Genomic DNA, 16112 nt, shown 5'->3' on the forward strand with positions numbered 1-16112 from the left:
TTGTATGATATATAACTTATGATAATGAATCTAACCTGTTGTGCTGGAAATATGTATTGCTGCATAAACTGCTTAACTTGCTGCAAAACTCGTCGCCCTTTGACACTAAGCAGGAACAGTTCTCCAGGAGAGTTGGGCAACACAACAGCTGTTTTTTCTCTGGAAAAATAGGAAATATTAAAGCACTCAAATTTTTTAGTTAGGACTTTATCCAGACTGTCCTATATGTAAAAATCCAAAAGCGGAATTAATACATATGATAAGGTGACGCCCCTAGTTCAACCTTTATTGAGTCATAATTATCATTATACCCTTTGAGCTGCTTTAATTGGCTGTAAATTGGGATTAAACATTAGAGACAAAATACAGTGGTTGGCAAAAAGGGCTAATCACCCTCAACTGGAAGGCAAATGACCCTCCTAACGTTGTGGTTTGGGTACAATGAATGAATTCTCCAGAGAAAGCTGAAAGATGTACCTTTTCCGGGTGGGAGGGAGGGAATTGATTATGTATTTTGATAAATATGTTGCTTTGATTTTATTGTATAATTGCAGAATAAAAAAAGAAAGCTTTAAAAAAAAAAAAAAAAAAAAAAAAAAAAAGCAAACCCTTTTTTCGAACCCTATATGATGTTAGTTAAATGGGCATGAGCTCCCATGGATGGAAGTGGCACGATTTGTGGGCAAAAAAAACAGACCTTTTTTTTCTAATCTTGGAAAAAAAACCTTTAACCATTGCTACGGTATTCTTCAGATGTTATAAACACAGAACCTGTGCGGATTATAGGGTCCCTTTAACTTGTTTGCTGTTCAACTTGTAAAGCGTATCTTGTGTCTATCATATACTAAAATTATCAGATTATTACCACTAGACCTTAAACTCAAAGTGGATCTGTCAGCAGCGACCTATATGTTTTATTTGAGAAAAAGATGAATTGAACCGTATACTTGCGTAGTATAAAATCGACACAAAAGACTTGTGTGCACTAGTTACAGTTAAAGCACACTGGAGGAGACATATCAAAACTAATGCAAAGCTAAAGTAAAGTAGTTGCCCATAGCAACCAATCAGATCTCATCTCTCATTTTGTATAGGCCTTTTGCAGAATGAAAGCAGTAACCTGATTGGTTGCCATGGGAAACGACTCCATTTTTTTCTTTGCACTAGTTTCCCCCTACTGACTGCAGGAGTGCAGCTTTTTCATGAACATAGAGCTTCTTACCAAATTGAGGGAAATTGTTCAATCAAGGGCTGATGTGTGGAGGAAATCCCTACCTCATGAATAATACAGACTCCCACACTACATATTTTTAACAGATAAAACTGGACTGTATGACACTGGTCAGATGAGCGGATGTGGTCAACTGAAATAAACTGGACAGACAATAAATAGAATAAAACAAATCTTGAATTTATTACCTTTTAGCTATTCTTAACCCATTCTCAGCCAAAGGTTGAACAAAATCAATGAATGTATTGGCATTCTCCCCACTAGAATTTCCAAGAAGCAATCTTGCATGAATTCCCTGAAAATACATTTCAAGCAAAACATAATACAACTTATCACCACGATTAGTTTTTTTTCAACCTGCCCACAATACTTAGAGTACCCGCACACGTAGCCGATTTGTTGTAAATTTTGTTGTTACGTGTGGCTTTTGATGCGTATTCACAGCGGATTTTACACTTTCTACATTGACATGGGTGAAATCTGCTCTAAACATCCATAACAGAATGAGTACCAGCAGTACTACTTTTGGGGCGAACACTAGCCCTCTGCAGCGGAGACAGAATAGGACCGCAGCTGGACACGAGACTGGAAATACCTTTTCATCCCAATGACGCAAACAAGTTTACATAATTGAGGCACCTTGTGGGTATAAATTTTCAGTAGCAAACCAAACACCACACCACTTACAACACACATGTCATGATTACAAGAGAACAACCATGCAGCTAGGTGAGGCTCTGTTCACACCTATGCCGTGCTGTGGCACACGCCAGCCATTGGCCACAATGTTAAAAAATACTGTATAATACACAATATAATTTTTGTTGCAGCGGCCCACTCTATAGGAAAGTGTAGTCTGCAAATTGACACTCTTTTTGCCGCTGTCGGGTTAATGGGGGCCTATCGCTACGTTCGACGCATGTACCAAGATGTGAACATGTCTGCTATATTTTCTGAATGTTTCAAAAGATTTAAAATGGTTGGAGTCAACTGTTTTGGCACAGTACATGCAGTTATTATTTAAAGTAGCTATTGCGGTTTTCAACTGCTCCCTCTTCTGCTTTGGAAAAGCTTTGGTGTCTTAAGGTATTAAAAGCTGCTCCGCTTAGTTTTGGGAGATGGAGAGGACAAGGGCACATGGAAATTTAACGTATTTTAAATAAATAACGGTCCTTACCTGCGATATTCCAGCAAGCTTAAAACAGGTAAGGGCAAGAAAAAAATTCCAGTCATGCTCCTGTGATGCTACACCTCGACAGCGGGTATAAATATCTATCAAATCCTCAAACGCAGGTATTCCTTGGAAAAGAAAAGAAATATGGTTTTACAATGAAGAAAGCCCTTGGATTAGTGGTCATGTACATTGGGTATATTATAGACGTACTACCAGTTCTTCTGCATATAATTCTACAAATCTCATATTTTTTGCACGTCACTCCAGAAGGATACTAGATCCTATAAATATAGTCACCCAAGGCTCGAGAACAAGGTATGTACAACTGTTCTTATAAAACAAAGAATATCTTATTATATACATTCTAGCTAATAGTAGCTTTCTTCTGAATATCTCTAAAGACTATGAGAAGTTTTATTGCTTTTTAGAAATGGGTGGAGTTCTCTACATGAAGGCTCAGTTCACATCATGTTCTCCATTTACATTTGGCGCGTACACCGGTGAAATCTTCCAACCTACACTATGCGCACCATCACCCTATACCATGCCATCCTTTTTTCGGGCGCTACACCAGCCATCTCCTGGTGCTGTTTAAGCACATCATCACGTACGGAGGTCGTAAGTAACCCATTATTTACATATTCTTATTAATACTGACATGTACCGGTTATGGGCATATATTCCATTATACTGTTGGACTTCAGAATATTATTTACTAGTCCCTATTTTCGTCCAATCTAAGTAATGATGGTGTGATGGTCTTGCTGCCTTAAGTATGTATCATATATTTTTTCATATCTTTCCTTTATTGGTTAACAACTAGTTATATTAGACAATGTTCCCTAATGAACCAGCGCACTTGCAAAGGAAACACGTTGGGATCTTCCGACTTTATTTTGTTCTGAATTTGCGGATTATATTTTTGATTTTGATTACCCCACTTACTTCCAAGTCCACCTGTTTTTTTTGTATTATGTGCCCCTGTTGGCACTTGGTAAGGGTCTGTAGGGTCACAATAGGGTCCCACTAGGAACAGAATGGAGGTCAGGTTGCCCCTCTAGGTTATCTTTTAGCATTGACTTTTTGTTGCATACTGTTAAAGGTTAAGTTTTGGCTCGTTTTGCTATATGGCATTATCTTTTTGATACTGGGGATCTTGGTCTATGATTTTTTTTGGGGGGTTTCCAAGCCCTTTAACTATTGGATCTACGATTGTTTAAACCATATGCAATAACAGAAAGCCCCGACTTGCCACTTTGCACAACTATAACATAAAACATCAGTAATGTTCTGTTCACACAACGTTCAGTGTATGCAGAAGAAGATGCTGCGACACATATGCTGAATGTATCCATAGTGCCCTGTCGAAGCAATGGATGCCAAGAGTGTTTTTCCACCGGGCAGGTATATATATCTGTATTGCACCTGTATAGGAAAGCAGTCTACTGCGCTTTCCTATATAGTGGGCCATTACAAAAAAACGGTATACATCGCAGTATTTGATTTTTGAACATTCTAAACAGTTTGATTTAACTACAAAACAACTTCACTCCAGAGCAACTATAACCACAGCAGCAGTGGTAGACGTGCCCCAGCAGTCAGATATGATGGCTTATTCTATTTATATGGCATTAATACTTATTGTAGGAAACACCCTTAACCGCTTCCCGACCGCCCACAGTAAATTCACGTCGGCACTTGCTGGGCTCTGTGCAGTGCCGACGTGAATTCACGGTGGATGTTAAAAGCGAGATCTGGGTGTCTCAGAATAGCGCTGACACCCGGATCTGGCTGCTGTCAACTGCCTCTGGTCCCAGAGACATGATCGGGACCTGATTTATTCAGGTCCCGAACATGTGATGGTCATGATAATCAATCATGACCATCGCAGGGAAAGTTTGTTGTATCAACAAACTTTCCGTCGTAACCTACACTGTCTCCCCTCTGCTGTTCTATCAGAGAGCAAACAGAGGAGAGACAGTGCCTCTAGTCCCGGAGACATGATCGGGACCTGATTGGTTCAGGTCCCGTTCATGTGATGGTCATGATAACCAATCATGGCCATCGCAGGGAAAGTTTGTTGTAGCAACAAACTTTCCCACGTAACTTACACTGTCTCCCCTCTGCTGTTCTATCAGAGAGCAAACAGAGGAGAGACAGTGCTTCTGCTCCTGGAGACATGATCGGGACCTGATTGGTTCAGGTCCTGGTCATGGTAACAAATCATGGCCATCGCAGGGAAAGTTTGTTGCAGCAACAAACTTTCCCTGGGACCAAGTATATATAAACACTGTCTCTCCCCTGCTGCTCTGTCAGAGAGCAAACAGAGGAGAGACAGTGTCAGATCTGTGAATATCACAGTATAAGACACAGTGAAAAAACACACCACATAACAATTTCCCCCAATCCCATTAATCTGCCTTGTTAGGTAGGATATAGGGTTAGGGTATAGTGCTAGGTTTTAGTATTAGGGTAGTTAGTAATAATAATTATTACGGTATAGTTAGTAATAATTTAGGGTGACGGTTAGGGTAGTATAAGTTATATTTGTAATCAATTTGATAGGAAGTGCTGTGCCAGTCAATTAATTTGTTATAATTAAATTAACGAACTTCATACCATTTACGTTTATATTCCTTTACATATAAAAATATAAACGTAATAAAATGGCCCGTCAATTTTATTCTGCAGAGGCGTATGCCCTTTTATGCTCTGACAGTGAAGATAGTGTCTTGTCAGATGGCGAAGACTATTTTGAGGGTTTTGCTGTTAGCGAAAGTGACAGCTCTGAGTCTAGTGGTCATTCTGGTTCATCGCCAAAAAATACAAGGACCAGTACAGGACAGGTAGAGAGGGCTGTTAGAGAAACATCTCCAAATCAGGGCACGATGCCCAGTACAAGTGACATGCCTCATTTTAGCGAAGAAGCGCATGCCAACCTACAAGAGAGTTTGCCACTAGATGTAGCATTTACTAGATGGGAGGCTTCAAATTCTGGTGCGCCATTCATCCCTGACTTTAATGCCACCCCAGGTACAAATGTGGAGGTGGAAGGTTTTGGTCCAATTAATTTTTTTAACTTATTTCTAACAAATGATTTGCTGGAACATATTGTTTTCCAAACTAATTTATATGCTTCCCAATTCATCTCTCAGAATCCCCGTTCATATTATGCCAGGCAAAATTAATTGAGGCCAACAGATATTGATGAAATGAAGAAATTTATAGGCCTCACATTTGCGATGGGGCTTGTTAAAAAACCGAGCATTCGATCTTACTGGTCCACCCGTCCCGTTCTAACCACCCCTGCCTTTTCTGCCATTCTTCCTAGAGCACGTTATGAAATGCTCATGAGATTTTGGCATTTCAACGATAACAGTCAGTGCCTCCCTAGAAGTGCCCCAGATTATGACCGACTCTACAAAATCAGGCCCATCATCAAAGCGTTGTCAAACACATTTTTATTAATTTACACCCGCACGCAAAACATTTCCATTGATGAGTCCCTAGTAAAATTCAAAGGGAGACTGCACTTCAAACAATTCATTCCATCTAAAAGAGCAAGATTTGGAATAAAGCTCTATAAAATGTGCGAGAGTTCAACAGGGTATACATCAGCTTTTCGCATTTATGAGGGAAAAGATAGCCAACTAAACCCACCAGGATGCCCCCCCTATCTAGGGACAAGTGGAAAAATTGTTTGGGAGCTTATTACCCCGTTTCTAGAAAAGGGCCATAACCTGTATGTGGACAACTACTACACAAGCATACCCCTTTTTAAAAGTTTGGTCGAAAAGAACACAGGGGCTTGTGGGACCATTCGTAAAAACCGCCAGGGGTTTCCACAATCATTGGTGAATGAAAAGTTCAAAAAGGGGCAGTCAGGCGGTGTTCGCAGCGGAGAGCTGCTTGCCCTAAAATACAAAGACAAAAAGGATATTTTTATCCTCAGCTCGATCCACACTGATGCAACAATGGATGTTGTAGAACGAGGTTCTACTACCCAAAAGCAAAAGCCTGTGTCAATCATTGATTACAACAAATACATGGGGGGAGTAGACCTTGCTGATCAGGTTCTACAGCCATACCAGGTATCAAGAAAATCCTATACCTGGTACAAAAAATTAGTTATTTACCTATTTCAGGCTGCCACATACAACTCGTTTGTGTTATACAAAAAGGCAGGAAATTCAAATACTTTTCTAGATTACCAGGAAATGGTTATTGAAGATCTTGTTTTAGCAAATGTTGGCCCCTCTCATCCATTAGAATCTGAATCCGTCAAAAGACTCACTGAGCGACATTTTATTGCTGTAATTCCCTCAACTGAATCAAGAAAGTACCCCCAAAGAAGATGTCATGTATGTACCAAGAAAGGAATGAGGTGTGATACCCGTTATTATTGCCCAGATTGCCCATCACTCCCAGCCTTGTGTCTCATTGGCTGCTTTAAAATTTTCCACACAGAGCCACGTTTTTAAACGCTTTATTCATTTGTCCCATTTTAGACATTCAAGAATATAATTTAGTTTATCTTTAGTGTGCCAAAATTTTCTTGGATATTTTTGTTCCTGCCATTCTTGTCAAAAACCCATCTTCATAAATGAACCACCAGCCAAAGTATACCCAAAAATAAAAATGTACCTAAAGGGGTTGTCCGATGAAAAGAAAAACTATTTAGAATTTTGCTTTTGTGAAATAAATAAACTTTCTAATATACTCTATTTTTAAAACCTGCACGGGTTGCAGGTTTTAGTCCCCATTGTGTGGACCCAGAAGTGTGGAGCTGCGATTCTTGCTGGGATGCGTCAACACAATCTCCGGGAGAAGGAGCATCCCCCTTCTCTCTGTGTGTTGATAATGCGGATGAAGGGGCTGGCTGCCTGGCTCAATTCATCAGCTATCCAGCCCCTTCCCCCTTAAGGCTTAGCTGATTAATTGAGCCAGGCAGCCAGCCCTTTTATACGTGTCATCGACAAACAGAGAGGAGAGGAACTCCTATAGTCTGTGTCGAAGCGTGGCAGCAAGAACGGCCGGGTCTATGTAATGGGGAATGAAAACCTGCAATCCATGCAGGTTTTAAAAATTAAGTATATTAGAAAGTTTCTTTATTTCAAAAAAGCAAAGTAATATATTGTTAAAATGCAAGCTGAAAGCCAAAATGCACACAGTCCACTCGAGGCCCTGAAAAATGTCCAAGCAGTCGGTAATTTAAACATATAAGGTAACTACACATTCCTTGAGGGTAAACTTTCCAAAATATGGTTGCTTTCGGGGAGTTTCCACTGGGGCTAAGGGGCTTTGCAAATGCGACATGGCCTATGCACACCATTCCAGATAAATTGGAGCTTCAAAAGCCAGATAATGCTCCTTCCCTTTTGGGCCCTGCCGTGTGTCCAAACAGCAGTAAATGACTGCATATGGGGTTTAACTATACTCAGAAGATATTTCTTTACAAATATTGGAGTGCTTTTTCTCCTTTAGTCCCTATGGAAATTTAAAAAAATGTTCAAAACCTATATTTTATCGAAAAAAAATTTGATTTTCATTTTCACTAATTCCAATAATTTATGCAAAAAAATTATAGGGTCTAAATGCTCATTATACCCCTAGATACATTTCTTGAGAGGTGTAGTTTCCCAAATAGGGTCATTTTTTAGGGGTTTCCACTGTTTTGGCCCCTCAATGGTTTTGCAAATGCGACATGGCCTCAGCAAACAATTCCAGCTAAATTTGAGCTCCAAAAGCCAAATGGTGCTTCTTCTAAGCCCTGGTGTGGGTTCAAAGAGCTGTTTCTGACCACATATGGGGTATTTCTGTGTTCAGAAGAGTTTGCTTTACAAACGTTTGGGTGCTTTTTCTCCTTTATCTATTGTGAATATGGAATAATCTGAGGTAAAACTTAATTTTACTTGAAAAAAAACGTAGATTTTCATTTCCATTACCTAATTACACTAAATTCAGCAAAAATCTGTGGGGTCAAAATGCTCACTATACCACTCAATATATTCCTTGAGGGGTGTAGTTTCCAAAATGGGGTCACGTTTGGGTGGTTTCCACTGTTTTGGTCCCTCCAGTCCGTTACAAACGCGACATGGCACTGAAAACCATTCCAGCAAAATCTGCGCTCCAAAATCCAAATGGTGCTCCTACCCTTCTGAGACCTGCCGTGGGTCTATACAGCAGTTTATTACCACATATGGGGTATTGCCGTAATCAGGGGAAATTGATTTATAAATATTGGGGTGTTTTTTCTCCTTTATTCCTTGTAAAAATTAGAAAATTCTATGTTTTTTCAGGAAAAAAAATAATTTTCATTTTTACAGGCTAATTCAAATAAATTTAGCAAAAAAACTGTGGGGTCAAAATGCTAACTATAGCTCTAGATACATTCCTTGAGGTGCGTAGTTTCCAAAATGGGGTCACTTTTGGGGGATTTCCACTGTTTTGGCACCACAAGACCTCTTTACACCTGCTATGGTACCTAAAATATATTCTAATAAAATGGAGGCCCCAAAATCCTCTAGCTGCTCCTTTGCTTCTGAGGTTTGTGTTTCAGTCCATTACCACACTAGGACCACATGTGGGATATTTCTAAAAACTGCAGAACCTGGGCAATAAATATTGAGTTGCGTTTCTCTGGTAAAACTTTCTGTGTTACAGAAAAAAATGTATTACAAATGAATTTCATCAAAAAAAATACAATTTGTAAATTTGACCTTTACATTGCTTTAATTCCTGTGAAACGCCTGAAAGGTTAAAACACTTTCTGAATGCTGTTTTAAATACTTCGAGGGGAGCAGTTTTTAAAATAAAGTGTTTTTTTAAGGTTTTCAAATATATGGGCCCCTCAAAACCACTTCAGAATTGAACTGGTCACTGAAAAAAAAGCCTTTTGACATTTTCTTGAAAATGTGAGAAATTGCTGCTAAAATTCTAAGCCTTGTAACGTCCTCAAAAAAAAAGACGACGTTCAAAAAACAATGCAAACATAAAGTAGACATATGGGAAATGTTAAATAGTAACTATTTTGGGTGGTATTACTATCGGTTTTACAAGCAGATACATTTACAAAAATCATATTTTTTGCAAATTTTGGCGTTTTTCACAAATAAATATTAAATTTATCTACCAATTTTTTTCACTAACATAAAGTACAATATGTCACGAGAAAACAATCCCGGAATCGCTTGGATAGGTATAAGCATTCCAGAGTTATTACCACATAAAGTGACACGTCAGATTTGATAAAATAGGGCTGGTCCTGAAGGCCAAAATGAGCTTGGTCCTGAAAGGGTTAAACAGAATTATCTTTTTTCTGTTGTAGGCTCAATTTCTGGTAGGCTATTTCTGAAAAGACTGCATGTGTGGTTTGGGCAATGGAAGTGCAGTGGTTCCTCATGTTAATACGACCGCAAGTAACAATATTTTCAATTTATAATGGCCTCTCCTGGACCATCAGAAAGAGAAACCACATTCATCGTACAATACTACAGGTAGTGTTGATGTGGTGGTGCATTGTATGTCTAGTAGCGCCCCTCTACAATATAGTCAGGGACAGTCTTAGTGCTGTGCAACCTGTGCAACTGCACAGGGTGCATTATTTTCCCACTGTGAAAGGGGCGCCACAGCAGGTCAGCTAGTTGCAGCGAGCAGCCTGTCAGGTATGGTGATGGGCAGGTGCAGCATTCACTCTGACAGCATGCTCTTCTGTGCTGTTGTGCACTGTTCAGCTTGCCAATGCCTTGTTCAGCTGTTTAATCACGGCAAAAGTGCAACGTGTAGTGTATATAGTGTATGTGGTGTGTATATTTTATGTAGTTTGTGTATGTGGTCTTCGTGTGTCAAAACTTGCAAATACCAGATGGGCCGGGAGGCTGCGGTCAACATAATTATGCCTGCCATCTACAGCTGTAGCAGCCATAGCGGTACCATTACCAAAAGGGCCCTTTACTGGTCGCTGTCTATTGGTTTAGATTTGCAAAATAGAAGGTGAAGAGTAATGAGTGAGAAGCAGTAAGTGAATTATGGGGTCCGGTCTGGGGTCTGAATTAAATGAGTTGGCCCACACAAAAAATTTGGCACAAATCCGCAGGATAAGTGACAAATGCATGATTGCTGAGGGTCCACCGTTGGGACCCCCATCAACCATGAAAACAAGTGTCCTGTGTCCCCCTTTTAAATGGTACGGTGGCACACATGCACACTACCGCTCCATTTACGGTCAACGTGACTGACAGAGCTAGCTCTCAGACGATATTATATATGAATATATTAATTTGATTTATGAACAAAACCTTTGTTTGCATAACTTAGAATTTTGTTTTCTTATGATGGTCAAGGGGTGCCAAAAGAAAAATTCTGCCCAGGTTATTTAACTTAAAGGGGTTTTCCAATACATTTTTTTTTTTAATCACAGCAACGCCTTATCAATTTATCTATTAATGCCCCCTGAATATTGTGATCTACATTTTTTTTTTTTTAATTTACCATTATTCTCTTTTGTTTACATTGAGAGGTTTGTTACCTCTGTGTGTTCGTTGTCTTGCTCTTCCGGTCATACAGTTTCCGGCATGCACAGCTTGTGACCCAGCATGCAATGCGCCAACAGCAGGTACTCATCACGCCTACTACACCCAGCTATAAACATTTTCTAATCTTCGTTGCCATTTCACTGCTCTCATTAGATCAGTGAGAGCGAACGATAAACGTGCAACATATCAGTGCTGTACCAAACACTCTCTTACATAATGGTAAAAAAACAAACAAAAAAATAACTTCGTTTGACCCTAGAGCCGGAGTCCCAGAGTAGAGCACTAGTATAGGCTCAGTGTTGTCATGGGCTTCCCCAGAGCTGGAGACCCAGGCAGAGCGCTAGTATAGGCTCTGCTCCAGGACTATGTGGAATCCCCTGACATCACTGTCCATATACGGACAGTGTTGTCAGGGTCTTCCCGGGCAGAGCGCTAGTATAGGCTCTGCTCCGGGACTCTGTGGAATCCCCTAACCCCAGTGCCGGAGTCCTTGTCAGAGAGCTACTAGCAACTAGCTACTGGCTCCTGACATCAAATAATTTCTTCTGATAGTTTCCGGTCCACTGCTAGGGGGAAGAAAATTACACGCAGGCGCTGAGATAGCGCTGGAGTGGGCATGCGTGGTAAACACTGCTAGTGTAGAAACCACGCATGCTCAGAGGCTAGCAGGGTTTCTCTCACGTACCAGCAGACCGGAAACTATCAGAAGAAAGGGAGCATCTGGTCCACTGCTTCCCTCAGTGTACAGTGACATCCGGAATGACGTACCCGTACATTGAGCCAGCCGGAAAACGGAACTAAGATCATGGACAGGCTAGCGCCAAAGTAAGGATTTTGCTACTGGAGAAGCATCCCGTGACCGGCATTGGAATCGGGTGTTAGAGGATTAAATCAAAACGTAAGTATATTACAAGTTACATTATTTTTACATGTGCAGTGAAATAAAAATTAGCTAATTGGTTCCGGAAACCCCTTTAAGACCGGTCCTGAATTTAGTGCAGTGCTCCATGTAATGTACTGCTCTGTACATGTTCTATATGTACTGCTCTGCTTCCAGCAGCACTTTCTGACTTTTATATGTAAAGACTTGCTTTATCTGTATTAGTTAACTAAATTTTTCTTATTTTGGGTTGACATGTTGTTGGCTTTGGCACCATCTATTAGTTTTCCACTGTAGCTCTGTAGTATCTTAGGGTTGAAAGGGAACAAGATAAATTCAAACATAGAACATATCGATCATTATTAAGAATACCTACCTTCAATATCTGTAAAGGATATGTTACTAGGCTTTCTAAAAAACTGCCCTTCTTGGGAAATAAAATAAGGTGCGGAAAAGTAAGCAAAGTCACACGTAGGATGTCCAATAGTGGAGAGTTCCCAATCTAGAACAGCAATTACACGGGCCTGGAGAAAACGGTTTAAAGTTAGCATACAGAAACATATGTATAAAACATCTCTTACATTCAGAGCTGCATTCAGAACTTGGTTTATATTGCATGGGATCTGTAAGCGCACCCTTAACAGGATAGTGGAGATCCTGAGATGTAATCCACTCTTTATCTTTTACATCAGACTACTGTACAGTTACTAAACCATACACCTCTCACAATAGGGATGCACACACACTAAACCACTATGGGGCTGCTGCAGGAGATGGAAGGCCCAACAGCCCAAGTACCAGGAAAAGCCATATTTATAAATGCAGTTCTAGATTTGAATAGTACAGAAGATATGATACTTATCAGAGCAAGACAGGTACCTCAGTTGGATGGAAAATCATATTTTCAATTCTGAAATCTCCATGGACCAGAGACTCTTCATTGTCATTGCTTGGTACATTCCTGATTAACCAATCTGCCAGTTGGTTCATTGCGGGTATATCACGATGTGCAGCTCTATCATATTGTTTCTTCCACGTACTGACCTGTCAATCACATGGATATAACAATAACACACTGAACAAGGGACAATATGAAATCAAGATATCACTAACCATATGACGAAATGACATATGTAAATCACAGGACTTATTGCCTTTGTTATAGTAATTAATGGGTCCAATAGTCAAGTGACTGAGGCATTGGTGTCTCTTGACCGCTAAGCGATTAAGGTAGATCTGCATGTAAAACTTGTGCTGCTAATTTAGGACATGAATGCACACAGCCGTCACGGAGATATATAATATACATACATATATACACACCCACACACTTGTATATTTCCTGCATACGACACAGTTAACAATACAAACAAACACAGTCATACACATAGCATACATAACATACATTGTTCAGCATTAACCCCTTTGAGACAAAGCCATTTTTTATTTTAGTTTTTCACTCCCCGCATTCCAAGAGCTATAACTTTTTATTTTCCGTCAATAGGGTGGTGTGAGGGCTTATTTGTTGTGGGAGGAGTTGTAGTTTCATCGTTCCATATAATGTACTGGGAAACTGAAAAAAAATTCTTTGCAGACTGAAGAAGTTGGAAAAAACTACGATTCCTCAATTTTTTTTCTGGGTTTTGTTTTTACAGCATTCACCATGTGGTAAAAACGACAACTTATGTTTGGCTCAATACGATTACGGTGATACTAAATTTATATAGTTTTTTTTATATTTTACTACTTTTATTGATAAACTTTTTGTTTATATAAAAAAATTTTTGTCGCCACATCCTGAGAGCCATAACTTTTTATTTTTTCACTGACCGATCGTCATTTTTACAGGCTTCTGTTAAGCCCTGCCACAGAGGCAGTGTGAAAGCATCCCTAAAGGCCTTTATTAGGCCCCTGGGCTGCGAAAACAACCGTCGTCACCCCCCGAACTCACTGCAGGAAGGGGCGATGAGCTATCGGAGGGGGCCACCTCCTATGACATGTCAGAAGTTTGTCATACATTTAGCTACACTTTAACCCCTTCCCATCGTAAACAACTTTCAGATTTTCATTTTAGTTTTTCCTCCCCGCATTCCAGAAGCCATAACGTCTTTATAATTCCGTCAATATAGTACTATGATGGCGTGATTTTTGCGGGACGAGTTGTAGTTTTTCGTAGCACAATTAATTTTGCCGTATAATGTACTAGGAAACGGGAAAAAAAATATTTGTGGGGTAGAAAATGAAAAAAACAGCGAATCCTCCATGGTTTTTTGCGCTCCGCTTTTACGGAATTCACTGTGCAATTAAAACAACATGTTATCTTTATTCTGTGGGTCAATACGATTACGGCGATACCAAATATATATAGTTTTTTCTATATTTTACATGCAAAAACCTAAGTGTAACATTTATTTTGCATCGCCAAATTCCGAGAGCCATAAGTTTTTTTATTTTTCCGTCGATTAAGTGGTATGAGGGCTAATTTTTTGCAGGATAAGCTGTAGTTTTTAATAATACCATTTTGGTGTACATGCGACAGTTTGATCACTTTTTATTTTATTTTTTGTGGGAGGTTAGGTGACCAAAAAATAGACATTCTGGCGTTTACAATTTTTTTTTTTACGGCGTTCACCGTGCAGGTTAAATAATGATATATTGTAATAGTTCAGACTTTTGCGGACGCGGCGATACCAATTATATTTATTTATTTTTTACTATGCTCTAGGGGGAAAATGGGAAAGGGGGGGGGGGGTTTAATTTTTTTGACACAAAAAAAAACCAAAACTTTATTTAATTCATTTTTACTTTTTTTATTAGTCCCCCTAGGGGGCTTCAACCAGCGATCGTTAGATCGCTTGCACGATATACTGCAATACTAATGTATTGCAGTATGTCGTGATTCTGACAGGCAACAATTAAGCCCTGCCGGAGGCAAGGCTTAATAGGTGTACAAAGATGGTGGACCTGGGGGCGTTCATTAAGTCCCCAGGCAGCCATAGCAACCATCGCCCCCCCCCCCCCGCGATTGCGTTGCAGGGGGCGCGATGAGCTTTTAGAGTGGGTCGCCCCCCTCTTTCTGACGATTTAAATGCTGCGGTCGGTATTTAGCGCAGCATTTAACGAGTTAAACTAGCGGGATCGCGCTCGCGCGCGATGCCGCTCATTACTCTGAAGTGTAGCCCGCTCCATACTTCCCCTACCCGACTTTGTCGTATGGATACGTCAAATGTCGGGAAGGGGTTAAGCAGCAAGTGAACACTAAGCTCTTAAAGTTGAAGTTGGAAAATAAACAAGTGTAAGCATCAGAGCGACTTTGACAGGGGACAAATTTTGATGGCAAGATGACTGGGTCACAGCATCTCCAAAACGACAGGTCTTGAGGGCTGTTCCCGGTATACAGTGGTTACTACCTACCAAAAGTGCTCCAAGGAAGGACTCCTAAGGCCGTACGCAGGGCTGGCCTTAGGAGTGTGCGAGCGCACACGGCGCTGCACCCTCCCAGCATGTAGGGGGCGCCACTGGGCTCTGCCTCTACTCGGTGCTCTGTTCTTATTTACTCCATGTGTGTAACTAAGAGCCGAGGAGCAAGATCAGAGGAGGAAGCTCCGCCTACAGTCTGTCCTGCACGAAACCGGTCAGCAAGGGGAGATGGCGAGTATACAGTATGTGTCTCTGTGTGTATACAGTATGTGTCTCTGTGTTTGTATGTGTATATGTTACAGTGTGTGTGTGTCTCTGCATGTGTTTATGTCTCTTTGTAAAAGTGTGTGTTCAATATTAAAGTAGAACAGATAAAACGGAGATCTGTGCTGCCTCCTATATACCCTGCTGCCCCCTATATACCCTGCTGACCCTTCTATATATGCCTTTGTGTGTGTGTTTATATGTGGCTATGGGTATAGTTATCATCTACGACATTATCTGTACTCAGAGTTATCACTGTGTTATCTGTGGTGTTACATAGGACTGCAGGTAACACTACTACATTATCTATACTCCGTTATTACTGTGTGTGATCTGTGGTGTTTCATAGGGCTGCACGTAAAATCTACTACATTATCTGTACTGGGTATATATGGGTCTGTTTGTGAATGTGTCTTTGTGCTTGTATATATGTGCCTTTTATGTATTTGTACATGTTCCGGCGTGTGTGTGTGTGCGTGTGTGTGTGTGTATATATATATATATATACACACACACACACACACACATATATATATATATATACACACACATACATATACACACACACACACACATATTCCAGATGTGTGTATGTATATTTGCCTGTAT

General features: G+C 40.2%; 2 protein-coding genes across 3 annotated transcripts in view; one reads left to right on the top strand and one right to left on the bottom strand.

The window, feature by feature from the left end:
* Nucleotides 1-16112, bottom strand: part of LOC142651878 (acyl-CoA dehydrogenase family member 11-like) — a 112658-nt gene that overhangs the window by 84041 nt on the left and 12505 nt on the right. For both annotated transcript variants that reach the window (XM_075827105.1, XM_075827103.1), the window contains 5 exons: nt 12699-12863; nt 12196-12343; nt 2409-2530; nt 1420-1526; nt 36-159 (listed from right to left, as the gene is read on the bottom strand). In XM_075827105.1, coding sequence (XP_075683220.1) covers nt 36-159; nt 1420-1526; nt 2409-2530; nt 12196-12343; nt 12699-12863 — 666 coding nt within the window. The remainder of the gene's footprint in view (nt 1-35; nt 160-1419; nt 1527-2408; nt 2531-12195; nt 12344-12698; nt 12864-16112) is intronic.
* The window catches only part of UBA5 (ubiquitin like modifier activating enzyme 5), a 101318-nt gene that overhangs the window by 45742 nt on the left and 39464 nt on the right, over nt 1-16112 (top strand). The gene's annotated exons all lie outside the window — the stretch shown is intronic.

This window comes from Rhinoderma darwinii, chromosome 5, assembly GCF_050947455.1.
Source record: "Rhinoderma darwinii isolate aRhiDar2 chromosome 5, aRhiDar2.hap1, whole genome shotgun sequence".
NCBI classification, from domain to species: domain Eukaryota; kingdom Metazoa; phylum Chordata; class Amphibia; order Anura; family Rhinodermatidae; genus Rhinoderma; species Rhinoderma darwinii.